The sequence below is a fragment of the Mastigoproctus giganteus genome, chromosome 11, assembly GCF_048544385.1.
Source record: "Mastigoproctus giganteus isolate SK-2022 chromosome 11, ASM4854438v1, whole genome shotgun sequence".
NCBI classification, from domain to species: Eukaryota; Metazoa; Arthropoda; class Arachnida; order Uropygi; family Thelyphonidae; genus Mastigoproctus; species Mastigoproctus giganteus.
In genome coordinates, this window is record NC_143585.1 from 29654772 (window position 1) to 29672005 (window position 17234).

At 38.6% G+C, this 17234-nt stretch overlaps 1 protein-coding gene across 1 annotated transcript in view; it reads left to right on the forward strand.

Annotated features, from left to right (window-relative positions):
• Oseg4 (intraflagellar transport protein Oseg4) overlaps positions 1–17234 on the forward strand; it is a 270266-nt gene that overhangs the window by 82056 nt on the left and 170976 nt on the right. The window contains exons 8-9 of the mRNA XM_090385309.1: positions 6856–7009; positions 8184–8323. Coding sequence (XP_090241435.1) covers positions 6856–7009; positions 8184–8323 — 294 coding nt within the window. The remainder of the gene's footprint in view (positions 1–6855; positions 7010–8183; positions 8324–17234) is intronic.

Consider the following 17234-nt stretch of genomic DNA (forward strand, 5'->3'; position numbering starts at 1 on the left):
ACGTGCATGTGAGACAATAGAGTTAGCACTACAGCATATATGTAAGCGTACCTAGGCTATTGAATGAGTTTTAATATGTACGGTAAATTTTCGACTTAAACTTAATTGAAACCCGTGCTGTTTGAAGCCATGCTAAGTAAGGTATTGCTGTATATGTTCCGGCAAAAATAATGTCTGCAGCTTTGAATGTGCTATTTTATCATGGTTTCCACATTTAGTTGCACAGTTTTCATATATTACATTATTACACCTTTCTCATCCCAAAACACTGTCAGCAAGACCTTTCCTGCTGACGCTTAGACCCTTGCCTTCTTGGGAGGTGGGGAACCATGATGTCACCATTCCATGGACTGCTTTTTACTTTCAGGGTCGAAATGGTGCATCCAACTTTCATCCTGAGTGATTAGACGAGAGAAAAAGTCTTTCTCATTTTTTTGGCACAGGGCTAACAACTCTTGTGGTTTCTGTTGTTGATCAGCCTTCTGGAATCCATCTTGCACTCAATTTTCATAAATGGAGTTGGTCATGAAGGACTGTTTCAACAGAGCCCACACTAATCTTCACCTCCTGGGACAATTCATGCACAGATATCCGGCGATCTTCCATGATTAACAACTCCACTTTTCTGATCGTACTGTCATCAATGGCTGAATGGGGATGACCTCGAATGGGCTCAGATCCTACCAATGTCCAACCACACCTAAACTGTCTATGCCAATGCTTCACAATACCATAGGATGGGGCTTCATCCTTATATACAGCAGTCATCTCCTCGTGGATTTCTTTAGGAGATTTCCCCTTCAAGAACAGATACCGGATTACAACTCTGGCTTCAACTTTGTTCATGACGCTACTTCATCACACGTTCAGCTCTGTAAGAGAAAAACAAATTAAGACACAGGGCTGAAATTGTACACCTTTAGTACAGACATATGTATAATTGCTACACACAAAATATCATGACTCTGCGATATGTGCGAGTAGGCGAGGGCAATTCTTTATTGAACAACCCTCGTATATATATGTACATTGTATTCTCTTATTGTGATCACAGCTAATGTTATCACTTGTAGGAAGTCCCAATAAGACATATACTAATATGTATAAAAAGTGACATTTATCTGTGTGCCCGGTCGATGATAACAGCTTCATCAGGAGAGATTTGATGGTTCTTCTCCCAAAAATGCTCTGCTACAGCAGACCTCCCATAATCCGCGGTCGGTCTTTATCGCACTGATATGCTCCCCCTATGCGATCTTTAAACCGATGCTTTGTTTCACCAACATAACATTCCCTGAAATCCGGGCATTTTACCTCATATACGACCCCACTTACACATTCCACAGGTATGGGGTCCTTAACCTTTGACAGAACCGTGCGCAACCTCCGCCCTGGTAACTGCACACAACGTGTCTGGTAATCATGCAGCACCCGAGTTATATGCTCAGGCTCGGATAGTAGGGAATGTATGCGATGGCAATGGGTGTAAACGGCTCTCTATGTCCGTGCCCTGCTTCTCGGATACATTTATCTATGATCTTCTCGGAGTAACCGCATTTTCTAAGATCTGCTGTGACCCGTTTAATTTCTTCTTTTCTATCCTTGGAGGTGCTGCAATGGAATCCAGCCCTATCCAGTAATGCCCTAATGATGCTGTTTTTGTAATGGTTTGCTTGTGCTGTATTGTAATATGTGTATTGGCCCCAGCACATGGTTTTCTTATACACACTGGTTTTAACTCTAGGATCCTCCCTATGTACCAACACATCAAGGAAAGGGAAGGTACCCACTATCTCCACCTCCAAGGTGAACTGAATAAACAGGGAGAAGCTATTGAGGAAACTAAGTGCCTCATCCTCTTTCCCCTCCGAATAATTGCAAATGTATCGTTTCCATGCACGCATGGGGAGAACCGACCCATCAAAAATTCCGGACTCTGGCTCCTCCATAACTAAATTTTCTATGACAGCACTAATAGGGGAACCCATCGCTGCGCCTTGAACCTGCTTATAAATTGTGGTTTGAAATACCATGGTGGTACTCAAGAGACACAGCTCCGCCCCACTACAAATATCCTCCACACTTAACAAAGTCCTAATCCTTAGGTTATCATCTTTCTCCAATGCCACACATGCACATTTCACCCCATGGTCAATAAGAATACATGTAAACAAGGATACCACATCAAATGACACCATGGTCTCTCCCTCTTCTATTCCCTTACAAATTGTACAAAAGTCTCCGCTATCTGTGATAGTAAAATTGGAACGTCCAACAATAGGAGAAATTAGTCTGGCTTGAGCATGTGTAGAAATTACCTGGACAAAGCATGTGTAGGGTTGCCTATAAACGACACGATTGGCCTAAGCGGAACCCCCACCATATGAATCTTTGGAGGGCTGTAGAACCTAGGTAGCTGGCATCCTGTGGCATTGTAGTGTCCAATAAACATCTGTAGAAATCTTTTCAGCTTTCAACCAACTTTGTAATGTCTTGTTTACCTGCTGTTCCAGTCCCACCAACGAATTCCTACGAGTAACCCTGTATGTCATTCTATCATTTAAAAGTTCCAAGGCTTTGTTCACAATACTCTTCTTTGTCAAGGATCACCGTTGACCTTCCTTTATCCGTGAGCAAAACCATGATGCTATTGCCTTGTCTAAGCTCCTTAGACACCTTCCTCTGACTAATGCTAAGATTGGAGGGAGCTGCCTGAGCCTTGTTCAAAATCGGCAAGGTTCTTGTACGGATCTCATTAGCCATGATTGTTGGTAATTTATTCACAGCTCTTTCGATGCCCATAGCCACTTCTGCTATTGGTAGATTTGGAGGGATCACCGCAAACTTCGTACCTAGATTTAAAATCCCTTCTGGTTCTTTAGTTAATTGCTTGCTGCTCAAATTACATATAAAGTTACAGGTCACATTCCCGTTTCTGACATTAGGTTTGGCCATGGCCTTCTCCACTAATCTATTAAACTCACCCACTTGCCATCGTCTGTAAATATCTGAAATTTGGGCTGCTTTGGCCGATACTACCCTCCTAATCAAATGATTTTTTTTTTTTTTTTTAGGTCCTAAAATCTCAGGAAATCAGGTGGCAGGACCTGCCAGAGTAAATAATTATAATACTGGTATACCTGGTCTGTCTCCACAGGGCAAAAGTGGGGAAATGTTGGGCCTCAGCAGGGGTCCAGCAGCTAAATGACCAGATGAACAATGGTACACAACACTACACATGTACAATATCCATATACTTAAATCTTTGGCATTTCCAGCAAACTGGCACACCCATCACAAAGCAAGCAACGTGGAGATGGGGGAAACCCCTGGTGCTGCTTGACACCAAACACACTTTACACTCTCATAATATGTTGGTGAAACAAAGCGTCGGTTTAAAGATCGCATGGGGGAGCATATCAGTGTAATAAAGACCGCAGATTCTCAGAAAATGTGGCTGCCCACAGAGGATCATAGATAAATGTATCTGAGAAGCGGGGCACGGACATCAAGAGCCATTTACACCCATTGCCACCACATACATTCTCTACTATCCGGGCCTAACTGAGCGTATAACTTGGGTGTTGCGTGATAGCCAGACATGCTGTGTGCAGCTGCCAGGGCGGAGGTTGCACACTGTTGTCTCAAAGGTTAAGGACCCCATACCTATGGAATGTGTAAATGGGGTCGCATATGAGATAAAATTCCCGGATTGCGGGGAATGTTATGTTAGTGAAACAAAGCGTCAGTTTAAAGATTGCATGGGGGAGCATATCAGTGCGATAAAGACTGCAGATTATGGGAGGTTTGCTGTGGCAGAGCATTTTTGAACGGAAAACCATCAAATCTCTCCTGACGAAGCTGTTTTGATCGACTGCGCACACAGATTTTGGGACCGCAAGTGGCTCGAAAGCTTGTGTTGTTGTTGTTTGGTTTTTAGGAGCATTAGCAACTAAGGCCATATTGCTCCAGTATATGCGGTGGTCATTCCTTAACCTTTCCGCATCCTCCGTATTTGGTGGTGACGGGCTCGAACCCCGGTCTAATCAAGAAGCGTGTGCTACGCACTGCTGCTCCTTCCCACCTGGCTACGGAGGCGCCGAAAGCTTGTGAATTTACTCCTCTGAGAGTAACACTATTAATGGAAATAGTGGAATCTGCATTCATCTCCTCTTTGAAGCTGTGGTTCTTGGACGGGATGAATGTTTACCCCTGGCACACTCCCTAGCCATTTCCGGTTCCAGTGCGCATATGGAAAATACTGCCCATGCTCCTGTAGAAACACATGCTGTGAACCGTGTGCCTGCTGATTTTTAAGAATGTACTGTATGGTAAGCTTCACTGTTGAAAAAGGAGGCGGACGCCTCTGAAAGCGTCGGTGTTTTATCGGTGTTTCATTGCTTATTATCAGGTGTTTTATCTACATTGTTTTGTTTTATTTTATTGTATTTTATATTTTTATTGTACAGACAGATATCTTATTTTATCAATTTTATCCAGTGTAATTGTACTATTCGTTTTACTTATTTTATTTAATTTAATAAAAGTTTATAACAGTTGGTGTAGGATTGTGCAGTCATTGTGAACAATTTGAGATATACGTTATGCTATCAAGATTGGGATATACGTTACACTATTCCGTATTGATCTAATATACTATATCAATGACAGCAAGTTACGAATGATAAAATCTATGGAAACAAGTATTAACTTTCAAAAATCGCTATCTAAATTCAAAATAAACCGAGGAGTGTGACTAGGACTATAAAGCTACTTAGAAAATAATTTAATATGACAGTTAATTCAATAAAATGGCTAAATATTTATAAAAAACTTAGTGTTTGCCGAAGCTGCAAAATCTTGTCTAACACGAGGATAATCTCATACCCAACTTTTAGACACTGAATTGGAGATGTGTCTTAAGACACACCAGCAGTTGGAGAAAGGCTGATTTTTAATCCATGTCCTGACTCATTAATGCTTGTGAACAAGAATCATATTAAAAACCCGGTAAAGGGTTTTTTAATATGATGCTCATTTCATGATCAAGATTTAAATTGTACAAATTGTTTCTTGGTAAATTGACATACAGGGTGTTTCAAAAATAATGGTCAATAATTTAAAGGTGAAAAGTACAAACTAAAATAAGCAAAAAAGTCCTGGTGAACATCGGGCCACAAATGAACCGTTTTTGAGCTAATGCACATTTTCTGTTAAGATCCGTCACTGACTATGGGAGCACTAGTTTAGCAAAAAGCTGTGAATCCTTTGCTAAGGATTGTTTTATTAAACATAAGATAATACATTTTTAATTTTTGGTTTCAACACTACAGGATTTTACAGATGTTACAGACTGTTACAAAAGGTGTTCAAAATGCTGTCCTTGCATCCGTAAGCAGCTTTGTAGTCTTCTCTGCATTGAGTTTTGAATCCTCTCAGGCATTCCTGGGTCACTTCTGATTTGCTGAAAGGCTCCTTCAACCTGATGCTGCAATTCCTCAACTGTGTTGATGTTAGAAGTGTACACCAAGCTTTTAACATGACCCCAGATACAAAAATCTATAGGATTTAAGTCTGGTGATCTGGGAGGCCACATTACAGACCCACCTCTACCTATCCACCGTTGACCATACCTTCTAGTTAGATACCAAGTCACGACTCAAACAAAATGTGCCTGTATTGCATAAACCACATATTCTGGTGTTGTTGAAGTGGAACATTATCATCATCATTAAGGACTTCTGGAAGAACATTCTACAGGAACTGAAGGTACAGCTCTCCTGTTAGCCTGTTTGGCAGAAAGTGTGGTCCAATTAGATGGTCTCCTAGTAGTCCTGCCCTGATATTCAACGAGAAACATTGCTGATGTCGTGACTCGTGAATTGCATTAGGATTTTCATCGGACCAAACGTGACAGTTATGAAAATTAAAAATACCATCACGAGTAAACCCAGCTACGTCAGTGAACAAAATGTTGTTTAAAAATTGGGGGTTCAGGATACACTGCTGTTGCATCCACTGGCAGAAGTTCATTCTGGGAGTGTAGTCTGTATTGCCGAAACCTTGTACTCACTGGTTATGGTAGGGGTACAGTAATTGGCAATGTAAAATTCGCCACACACTGCTATGACTCAGTACACACTCTTGCAGAGCAACCCTCCTCGTCAAAATTCCTGGATTTTGTTCTATTCTTTCTAACACCTTTTCCTCAATGTCAGATGTTATGCTTCTGGACCTACCTGCTTGTACTCCTTGTGCAAAGTGCCCATGTTCTCTAAGGTGTTTATGTAGCCTGATGAATGTGTGCCTGTTGGGCTGCCTTCGACGGGGAAATGCTTCTTGGTTACAAATGTGCCGCCTCGAGTGCACTGTCTTGGCTTTACCATACATGAAGTGTATGTCTGCATACTCTTCGTTGCTGTAACCTCTTTCCATGTTGACTATCCGTTGACAAGTACTAGTATGCCTGTATTGAGAAAGCGGAAAGTGAGAGAATGAGCATAACCTAACCTAACCTAAACAAACAACTCTGTGGTGGATCCCAACTCTGTACAGTTCACTTTGTCGGTGGTGGATCCCAACTAGAAATGTGCAATATCTTGAAAACAATTCACTTAAGGACCCATGTTTACTAGGTGTTTTTTGAATATTGTAGTCTGTACAGTTCACCTTTAAATTATTCACCATCACTTTTGAAACACCCTGTGTGTGTGTGTGTGTGTGTGTGTGTGTGTGTGTGTGTGTGTGTGTGTGTGTGTGTGTGTGTGTGTGTGTGTGTGTGTGTGTGTGTGTGTGTGTGCGCAAAATAATTTCTATAGTTTAAGAACTAATATAACTTTGTTTGTTTTCTTTAAGGCCAAAGTACCTCTGTCTTCTCTTCAATCAGTGTCATCAGCAGCAAATTTGATTGGTATCAAATGGTACAAAGGAAAGTCTGGAGATGTTCCTACATTGGCGATTGCTTATGATAATGGTAGAATTAATCTAATGAGGAATGAGAATGATGATAGTTAGTATTCTTGGACAAAAGGCAGATGTTTTATTTATTTATTTATATATATATATATATATATATTATGCGCACGCACGCACACACCCACCCACACACACACACACACCAAGACCTCTTCCTGACAGTATAGTGGTTTTGCCACTTATCCCTTGGCAGTGGTCTGTCTCGATTCACATCTCATTGGAAACTAGAGGAATTCTTAACAGCCTCTTCACTCAGGGCTGTAGTTAGTTAATTTCAGATGGATAGATTAGGGCAGGTTACATGGGTTACTTCCCTATGAGTTATTACAGATTTTTTAGCTCCCAAAATTGGTACAATATGGCCTAAGATGCCAATTTTTCTATAAAACAATAAAAATAACAGTATATATGTGTGTGTGTGTGTGTGTGTGTGTTTTTTTGTCAAAATGGAATTGGAATGTCAATATAAATGGAATAAAATAAATCTACTAATGCACTAATGTTATGTTATGTTAAAAAAAAAGAGGTAAATGTTAAGGAAATCGCAAGAAATACTATCGCATGTTAACACACAGATTGGATTCAGCAAAAATCACAGATAGGGGCAGAACTTGCATTGAATCTTGGATGTTGCTAGTTTTATATACAGGGAAATGCTGAAAGTATTCAAAAGGCAACAAAGTAGAGAACACAAATTGTTCATAGTAAATGGTGACCATTTTGAACCAGTATCTAACATAACTGAAATGTCACGTTGGTGGTATATGTATAAAAGTTGTTATGGAAGTGTTGTTATCAAATGAAAACAGCAAAAGTTAAATAAGAAATTGATGCAAACTTATGTATCAGTGTCATCACTATGCATCGTCATTACTATTTCAGCTTGTTGACAAGGGACCCTTTAGCACACACACACATGACAGGATCTTGGCTCATTTTGGTAATATGATGAACAGATCTGATGCTCATATTGAATTATTCACTCATGTCTTTCAGTTTAATATTGTCTTGTTGCCCTCAAAGGAAGATATGATGGCTCTGAAAACATTTAATAACAACACTGCTTTAGCTTTTAATAAAATCTGATCACATTTGGCTTTTTCACTGCAAGTTTATCTTTAAATTTTCTTTGTAATTTTATTTCATTTTATCTTTAAGTTTTGTTATTTCTTTAATTCACACACATTTTATACTTTAATTTTTCTTAGGTCCAGTGATTGTAGAAACAGATCTGAAGGTTACTTCTGTGGAATGGAACCATGACGGTAGTATCCTTGCTGTGACAGGTAAATCTTTTAGTGAAGCTGATAAAAGAAATATGGTGAAACTATACAACCCACTTGGTAAGGTAAGTTGCCTGTGTTATTAACAAAAATAGATAATCACCATAAATTGCAAATGGAGAATCTTATGCTTTATTATTTCTCTGTAATCAAGACAAATATGGTAATTATTAGGATTACAGTGTAGGAAAAGTTACCATAAACAAGGCATTTGATTACTTCAAGAAGGGTTTGCCACATGAGTTTTCTTAACTTTAAACTTGCTGCCCTTAGAATCATACTAATTCATTTATTTATTTACAAACTTCTCACCCACAAGGCACGCATACCCTAGATAATGGCGGAAAGCTGAGCATTACAGAGAATCAATACAAATAGTCACTAATATTAAAATACAGTAAACCCCCGCTATTCGCAGTATCTGTATTTGCGGTTTTGCGTATTCGTGGTCACTGATTTAATATAAAATGAAACCTAAAAAAATGTGAATTTTAAAGCGCCATGGACATTTTCCGCCATAAAAAAACATGGGCGTGGCTAAAATTATCTTTCCCGGTCAAAACAGCGCTCAGCGGGTGGGGGGGTTCCAAAATCGCGAGCGTGGATGTTTCTCACTAATCCATGTTCAGTATGTGTTATGCGCTTGTCATGGAAAGTTTTGTCGTTTGCTTTTAATTTATATACTTATAAATTGAATAAATTTATATGCTTACAAAAGTGATAAATCTACCATTTTGCAGTGTAAAACAGACTTTTTCGAGTGTGTTAACGGAAGAAAGTGACTTTATTGTGGACAAGTTCTTTCTAACCCATACAAAAATATGGCTACGAATAACAAGGGAAATGGGTAAAGATCAAAGAAGGTGATGACATTAGCGAATAAAATTGAGTTATTAGACAAAATTTCTAATGGTGAAAGGGTCTCCTTAGTAGCAAAACATTATAAAATCAATGAGTCAACGGTACGATCAATCAAGAAATTGGAAGAAAAAATCCGCCGCAGTGTCCGTGAAAACATGCTAATTGCTTCAAAAATTTGCTCTGTAACTTGTGATGTTAAATTAAAAAAAAATGGAAAAAGCTTTAAATCTGTGGATAGAAGACTGAACTCAAAATAAAATTCCGTTAAGTTCACTCATCATTCTTGAAAAGGCAAAACTCCTTTATCAACACTTTAGCGAAACTGGTGATAGCACTGGCAGGATAAGTTTTTTAGCTAGCAAAGGTGCTGGTTTGAAAGATTTGTTTGAAATTTCTAATAAATATTACATTTAATATTAAATTGTTTCTCATTTTCATTTCGATGCCATATGCTTGCATTTCACTATATACTGTCTATGTACATAGTCATATTATAAAGGTACATATAATACATACATAGACAAAATTTTAGACTAGTTTTTCTTATATATTTCATACTTTGGAACGGAATCCTTTTATTACTATAGGAGCCATAACTCAGTATTCGCGTTTTCGGTATTTGCGGCATTTCTCAGGAACGTAACCCCCGCTATTCGTGGGGGTTTACTGTATATACAAAATTTGGATTAACAAAACAGAGTAAAGAGCAATTTCTTATACATGGGTAGTTTAATTGTAAAATCAATGTTGTGATTATGCAATACCTGGGGGAAATGGAACAGAGGACTACCAAGTAAGTGTTGAGTATGAGGAATAGGCAGTGAGAAATTAGTTTTATAACAAGAATTGAAGCAGGATATAGTGAAAGGTATTTGTTCAAGAAGAGTTGGAGAATTGATAATACAATTTATGATATTGTTGACAAAAAGAGACCCATGGAGTTGTTTGTGTTTGTTATTTGGTTTTTAGGAGCATTAGCAACTAAGGCTGTATTGCTCCGGGGATATGCGGTGGTCATTCCCTGACCTTTCCGCATCCTCCGTATTTGGCGGTCACGGGCTCGAACCCCAGTCTAATCAAGAAGCATGTGCTACACACTGCTGCCCCTGCCCACCTGGCAATGGAGGACCAATGCAGTTGTCTGGAGTGAAGAGAATGATTCTGAAGTCATAACAAAGAGCTCAATAATTTCAAGGGTTAAAAGCAAGGCAATTTTGAAACCATAAGAATTTAATGAATTTGATTTCAATTTGCTTGAGTTTGTGAGAAAGGTATTCCTGTTTTGGAGACTGAATAATACCACAATAATGAGAAATGGCAAGTATAAGCTGCTCATAGAGAAGAATTATAACTTTGTCACTCTTAAAAATTGAAGAAGAATGCTTAATTAAGCTGAGAAGTTTGGAAGTCTGAGATATTATATGATTGACATGACAAGAGAGATGAAGATCAGGTCGGAATAGACACCTAAGTCCTTGAATGTATTAATATTTGCAATTATAGAAGTTCCAATATAATAATAATGAGTAAAGATCAAAGGTCTAACTGCATGATTTGAGCTGAAGCGACATAATTTACATTTTAATTGGTTTAGAATGAGCCAAATTGGCTCATTCTAAACCAGTTAATCAGGGAAGACGGGAGTTCATCACTGTCAGTTGAAGAATAGATAACTTTGTAAAGTTTAATATCATTTGTATAGAGTTTCCACTGAACATTAACAGACTGAAATCAAGTTGGCAAATCAATAATGTAAACAATAAAGAAAAGCAGACCATGGGTGAGCTCTGAGGAACACCTTGAGAAACAGTAAGCAGAGTTTATGAGGTACCATTGATTATTACAGATAGTTTATGATTTCTAAGTAGTGAATCAAGCAAATCCAGTAGGGGGGTCATAAACCATAAGGTGAATGCTTGAAAAGCAAATGATCGATGTAGAGTCACATGCATGGGAAATATCAAGGAATAGCAAATCAATTTGATTTCCTTTGTTCTCAAGGATAACAACCATGAAGAAGACAGTAACTGAAGAGTTTTGTAAGAATTGGAGAGCTATAGAGGAATTACTTTTCAAGTGTATCAGGAGCAGTGAAATCTTTATGCCGAGAAATGGCTGACTGGATGTCATCAGTAGTGAGAAATAATCTACCAAAACCATCATTGGTTATTGGGTTCAAACAGATGAAAGGGAATAGGATGTTGCTGTTCTGGAGAACAAAGTTTTAAAAAAATGGGTAACAGAAAGATTAGCAATGCTAAGAGGACAGTTAGCATTAGCATTAGTAAAGGCATATGATGCCTTTTGGCGATGCTGCAAAAGCAAGCTTATGCAGCATCAGCCAAAAAAAAAAAAAAAAAAACCTTTCACTTCACCCCTCCATTCTTTTGAAATACCTGTCCAACTGAGCCTTAAATTTATTTAGGCTATCAACTTCCACAACAAGGAATGGAAGTCTGTTCCACCAACCAACCACCCGCTGGCTAAAGGCAAATTTCTGCACATCTATTTTTAATGAGATACAAATCGTTAGTTAACATAGGAATTCTGGGAGATCTTGATAGATATTTGAGATAGCACCATAACTGTCTAGAATTGAAATTTTGAGTAAGTTCAGCTTCAACTGAGAGAAGATAATGAGAATATTGAGATTTTGTAACTTCTTAACATGACGTCTAAGGGAAGAGAATGAAAAGTAGCTGAAGTTAGTTTTGAGTTTTAAATACCTTTTGTGAAGGATTAGATACACAAGCTTGTTTGACGAGTCTGTGTATATAATTTGTCCAGGGGAGTCACCACAATTCATGAGGGAAGTCACTACAATTAGTGGTTGTGAATTTGATGGAAATGAACTCAGAAATTGCAAAATGGAGGATTAAGTACAGATAGCCAATGTAATGATCAATCAATTCAAGGTTTTGGATGAGGATCCAATGAATATTACCCAGAAATCGATTTAACAAAGTCCAATCAGTGTTCCTAAAGCTTAGAAAAGTATCTATCAGAGAAAGATTCAGAAATAGAAGAAAAGGGTCAATAGGAAAGTGATATTAACTATCAAATTGTCACCCTTAGAAATTGTGAAGAGGGTTGATTCGTGGATAAAAACTAAATAAAGATAGGAGGCTTTCTGGGTGTGAAAAGTACAGGTTTGAATTAGGGCATTACTAAGCCAAATGCTGCAGAATTCGTCAGGAAGTGAATTTGGTGAGCGATTCTGGTCAAAGGCAGTTGGAATATTAAAATCACCTATAATGGGTGGTATTTGGAGGCTTCAGAAAAATTGCTTCATTTATATTCTCTGATTGTTGAATGGTGGATAAAGAAACTGGGGGACCAAGGTAAAAAAAAAAACTTTGCAACTTGACTTTCTCCAGTCCAACTTTCCTAACAGTGAGGTAATTTTCCTTGGTGATTTTAATGTTCACAACTCCAGCCGGCTTCCATTTTCTAGTCACACCGACCCAGCAGGTCGAGATGCTGAGGCTTTTGCAATTACTAATGACCTTGCACAGATTATTCATTTACCTACAAGAATACCGGACAATCCTAATCATACAGCCAATACGCTTGATCTTTTTCTCACAAACAACCCTTCTAAGTACACGGTCAAAGTGAGAGGTCCTTTAGGCACTTCAGATCACAACTTGGTGATTGTCTCTTCTCCAATGGAACCTTTATCTCATGGCTATTCCCAACCTAGTGTTGTTTGGCATTACAAGAATGCAAAATGGGATGACCTGTGAGACTTCTTGTCTTCTTTTCCTTGGTCGGATTACTGTTTCTAAACTTCTGATCTCAACGTTTGCTCAGATCGTATCAGTGAAATTATTCTTGCAGGAATGGAATCTTTTATCCCACACTCTACTTTAAAATCTCGTCCTTTATCTAAACCTTGGTTTTCCAATAAATATGCTAAGGCTGTTCAAGAGAAGAATGTTGTATATCGTAATTGGCTTGTTTCTAATTCTCCAGTTTCATTTTCTGCCTACACCAAAGCTCACAACAATTGTAAAGCAGTTATTAATCAGTCCAAACTAGAGTTTGAACAGGCTAAGAGTAGAAAACTTGCTTCTTGCCCTAATGGTAGCCGAGCATTCTGGTCTCTTGCCAAAGCTATTGGCCACAACTTTTCCCATCTCCGCTTCCACCTCTGTCCAAACCAGATGGTTCTGTTGTCACTTCAGCCAAGGATAAAGCTGACCTGCTAGCATCCCATTTTTCTTCCAGTTCATGTATTAATGATCTTGGTAAAACACCTCCCACCATTCCCAACACGCTCCATCCAATGCCTCCTGTGGTCTTCCATCAAAAGGATTTCAGAAGGATTTTGACGAATCTTGATGCTAAGAAAGCTCCAGGTCCCGATGGTATTTCTCCACTTGTTCTCAAAACCTGTGCTCCTGAACTTACTCCTATTCTTTGCCGCTTTTTTCACTTTCTTATTCCAAAGGTGTTTTTGAGCAAATGCTTGGAAATTTGCTCATATCCAGCCAGTTCCTAAAAAGGGTGACAAATCCCTCCCATCCAATTATTGTCCCATTGCAATTACTTCTACTCTTTCTAAAGTAATGGAGAAATCAATTAACTGCCAACTCTTAAACTACCTAGAAACCTTCCATCTGATCAACGATCGCCAGTATGGATTCCGTCAGTGTCGATCCACTGGTGATATTCTGGCTTATGTTACCCATTTATGGACTAATTCAATGGAAAGGTTCGGTGAAACACACGTAGTTGCTCTTGACATCTCAAAGGCTTTTGATCGTGTTTGGCATAAAAGTCTTCTAAACAAGCTTCCATCTTATGGTTTGCCAACCGTTTTTAGTAATTGGTTATCCAGTTTTCTCTCTGATCGCTCACTGAGGTTGATGGTAGATGGCTCTCTGTCTTCTAGCTTCTCCACTAATGCCGGTGTCCCCCAAGGTTCAGTTCTTTCCACCACTCTTTTCCCTTTGTATATTAATGACCTTCTTCCATTGACTGGAAATCCTATCTATAGTTTTGCCAATTATAGCACATTGCATTCCACTTTCCATTTTTAGAAACCTTGTCCTGCTCAATCAGCTTCAACTTCTCGAAAATCTGCTACCAATTCCTTAAATGCCGATCTTCAGGTAATTCTAGAGGTGGGGCAAAGACAATTTAGTTGTCTTTGCCCCACTGGAGATGCCCTCGAAAGATCTAAATTGAGGGGCCCATCAGAAGAGGGCGCTAACTCTCTTTAAACATTACAGCTGTCAGTTGCAGGCTCCGAAAAAAACGATGTGTTTGCCTTTTTATTTACATAATTGTTATTTTATATTGTACTTAATACGTAGTCTTATAGTTACATAATTGTTATTTTATATTGTACTTAATACGTAGTCTTATAGTTATAGTTATGCTGCTTATTTTTATTTCAATTTAGATAAACAGTTTTTGTGGATATACGTAATACTTAATAACCGTTATTTCGTTCAATTGCAGCCATTGTTTTTGTATATAGTGGTAGGGAATTCAAATTTTTAATTGAGGTAGTTAGGTAGCTCTAACGTATAATTTATAGAGTATTACGCTTCACTGTTTCTATTAGATAGCATAGTATTGACATTTAATTAATTTAATTTATTGATTTTATTAATTTAAAGTGTCATGCCCCAGACTAGAGCAGCAAAGCAACGGGCTCAAAGTGGCAGGAGTGCTGTGACTCGGGGAGAACTGAGGGGGGCGATTCTCCAACGCATCAGAGCCTAAAAAAATGTGCAACTTGTGAAATGTTTGCAGAACTCTCTGGAACGGAACATGACATTGCCATGGGGGATGTCTTTGTGTGTGCGTGATGTAAGGAGTGTAAGGAAATCAGGCGACAACTCAGTGTTGTTATGGGCATATATGAGAGTTTGAAGGACGGGGTGGATGCCCTCGAAAGATCTAAATTGAGGGGCCCATCAGGCTCTCAGGTGCCCACATCAATTGTGGGATCTGTTAGGGTAACTAAGAATAGGAGTAGGATCATGTATGCTTGTATGTATACCAATGCTAGAAGTAAAGGAAATAAATTTGATGAATTTGAAGTGTTGGTCAAGACATCAAACGCGGATATTGTTGGGATAGCAGAGACGTGGTGTCACACAGATATAGAAAGGGAGAGAAGGGCAACAAGATTGGTGAGGGGAATAAAGGGATCCTCTTACCAAGAGAGGCTTAAGTTCTGCAAATTTCAGTGGCTGGACACTAGGCACCTGCACGGTGATCTGATTGAGGTGTATAAGGCCTTGAATGGGTTGAGCATGCTGAATTCTGATGGGATCCTTCCACTTATTCAGATTACGAACCTAAGGGGGCATAAATTCAAATTAAGAAAAGACAGATGTAGAATAGATGTGCAGAAATTTGCCTTTAGCCAGTGAATGGTTAATTGCTGGAACAAACTTCCAGCTGTCGTTGTGGAAGTTGATAGGTTAAATGAATTTAAGGAAGAACTGGACAGGCATTTGGAGGGAATGGTGTGATTTTTTTTTTTTTTTTGGCTGATGCTGCATAAGCTCATATGCTTGCTTTCTTGCATCACATGCCACTACTACTACTACTACTTGCAAGGCAGTATGCAAGCATAGGAATAAAAGTAAGTTAATTTTATTAGATCAGCTGATGTATCTCATTCTTCATCTAACAGAAGTAAAGCACCATTCTTTGCCTTTGGAACCAACAAGAGATCTAGATTTCAAGCTGTTCCTGACCAAGCTCATTCTTTCGTCAGTCACCTTGCTCCTTTCACAGACCCTGCAGATATTTAGGATTTTCTCAACACTGTATTAGGTCTTCATACTGCTAGGAGGAAGTTATCCACCTGTTATTCAGAGTATGCTTTGTTTCTAATGTTAAGTAATCTATGAGGAAGTTATCCACCTGTTATTCAGAGCATGCTTTGTTTCTAATGTTAAGTAATCTATATGATATAAACTATAAAGTATTTAAGGGCAAAGGCCTCAAAGGACTACAAGGTAGAATGACTAACATGTAGGTTATTGCAAATGCATTATTTTAACATAGCTGTCCTACCAAAGTAGTTAAATTAATTAATTAAATTGGCATCATTTTGGTTATATCTCATATTGTGAATGCCTTCACAACAAGTTGCCATGGTATTGTACTACCTCGAATAAATAACACTTCACCAGTGGAGAAGACTATTGTTATTTATTCTCAGCAGATACCACCACCAAGATGGCACCATTTCAAAACTTGTTGGCTTCTCTTCAGTGGGTGAGCAGATACCCTGGTGTTGCAATAGTGACAACCCAGTTATGAAGTATAACTTCACAATATGAGAGATGCCTGATGGTGTGTAGTGATATAAACTATAAAGTATATAAGGCCTGATGCTAAGAGGTAGAATGACTAACATGTAGGTTAGTGCAAATGCATCATTTTAACATAACTATTGTACCAAAGTAGTTAAAATAATTAATTTAATTAATTAATTAATAATTAAATTGGCATCATTTTGGTTATGCAATGATGCATTTACACTAACCTACATGTTAGTCATTCTACCTCTTAGCATGAGGCCTTTGCCGTTAAATACTTTATATATGTTATTTGGTTTTCAGGAGCATTAGCAACTAAGGCCATATTGCTCAGGGGATATGCGGTGGTTCCCTGACCTTTCCGCATCCCCCGTATTTGGTGGTCATGGGCTCGAACCCCGGTCTAGATCAAGAAGAGTGTGCTACGCACTGCTGCTCCTGCCCAACTGGCTACTGTGCCGCCCAAAAATAAATACTTTATAGTTTATATCAGTACACACACCATCAGGCATCTCGCATACTGTGAAGTTATACTTCATAACTGGGTTGTCACTATTGCAACACCAGGGTACCTGCCCACCCAACAAAGAGAAGCCAACAAGCTTTGAAATGGTGCCATCTGGGTAGTGGTATCCGCTGAGAATAAATAACAATAGTCTTCTCCACTGGTGAAGTGTTATTTATTCGAGGTAGTACAATACCATGGCAACTTGCTGTGAAGGCATTCACAATATGAGATATAACCAAAACGATGCCAATTTAATTAATTAATTAATTTAACTACTTTGGTGGGATAGCTATGTTAAAATAATGCATTTGCACT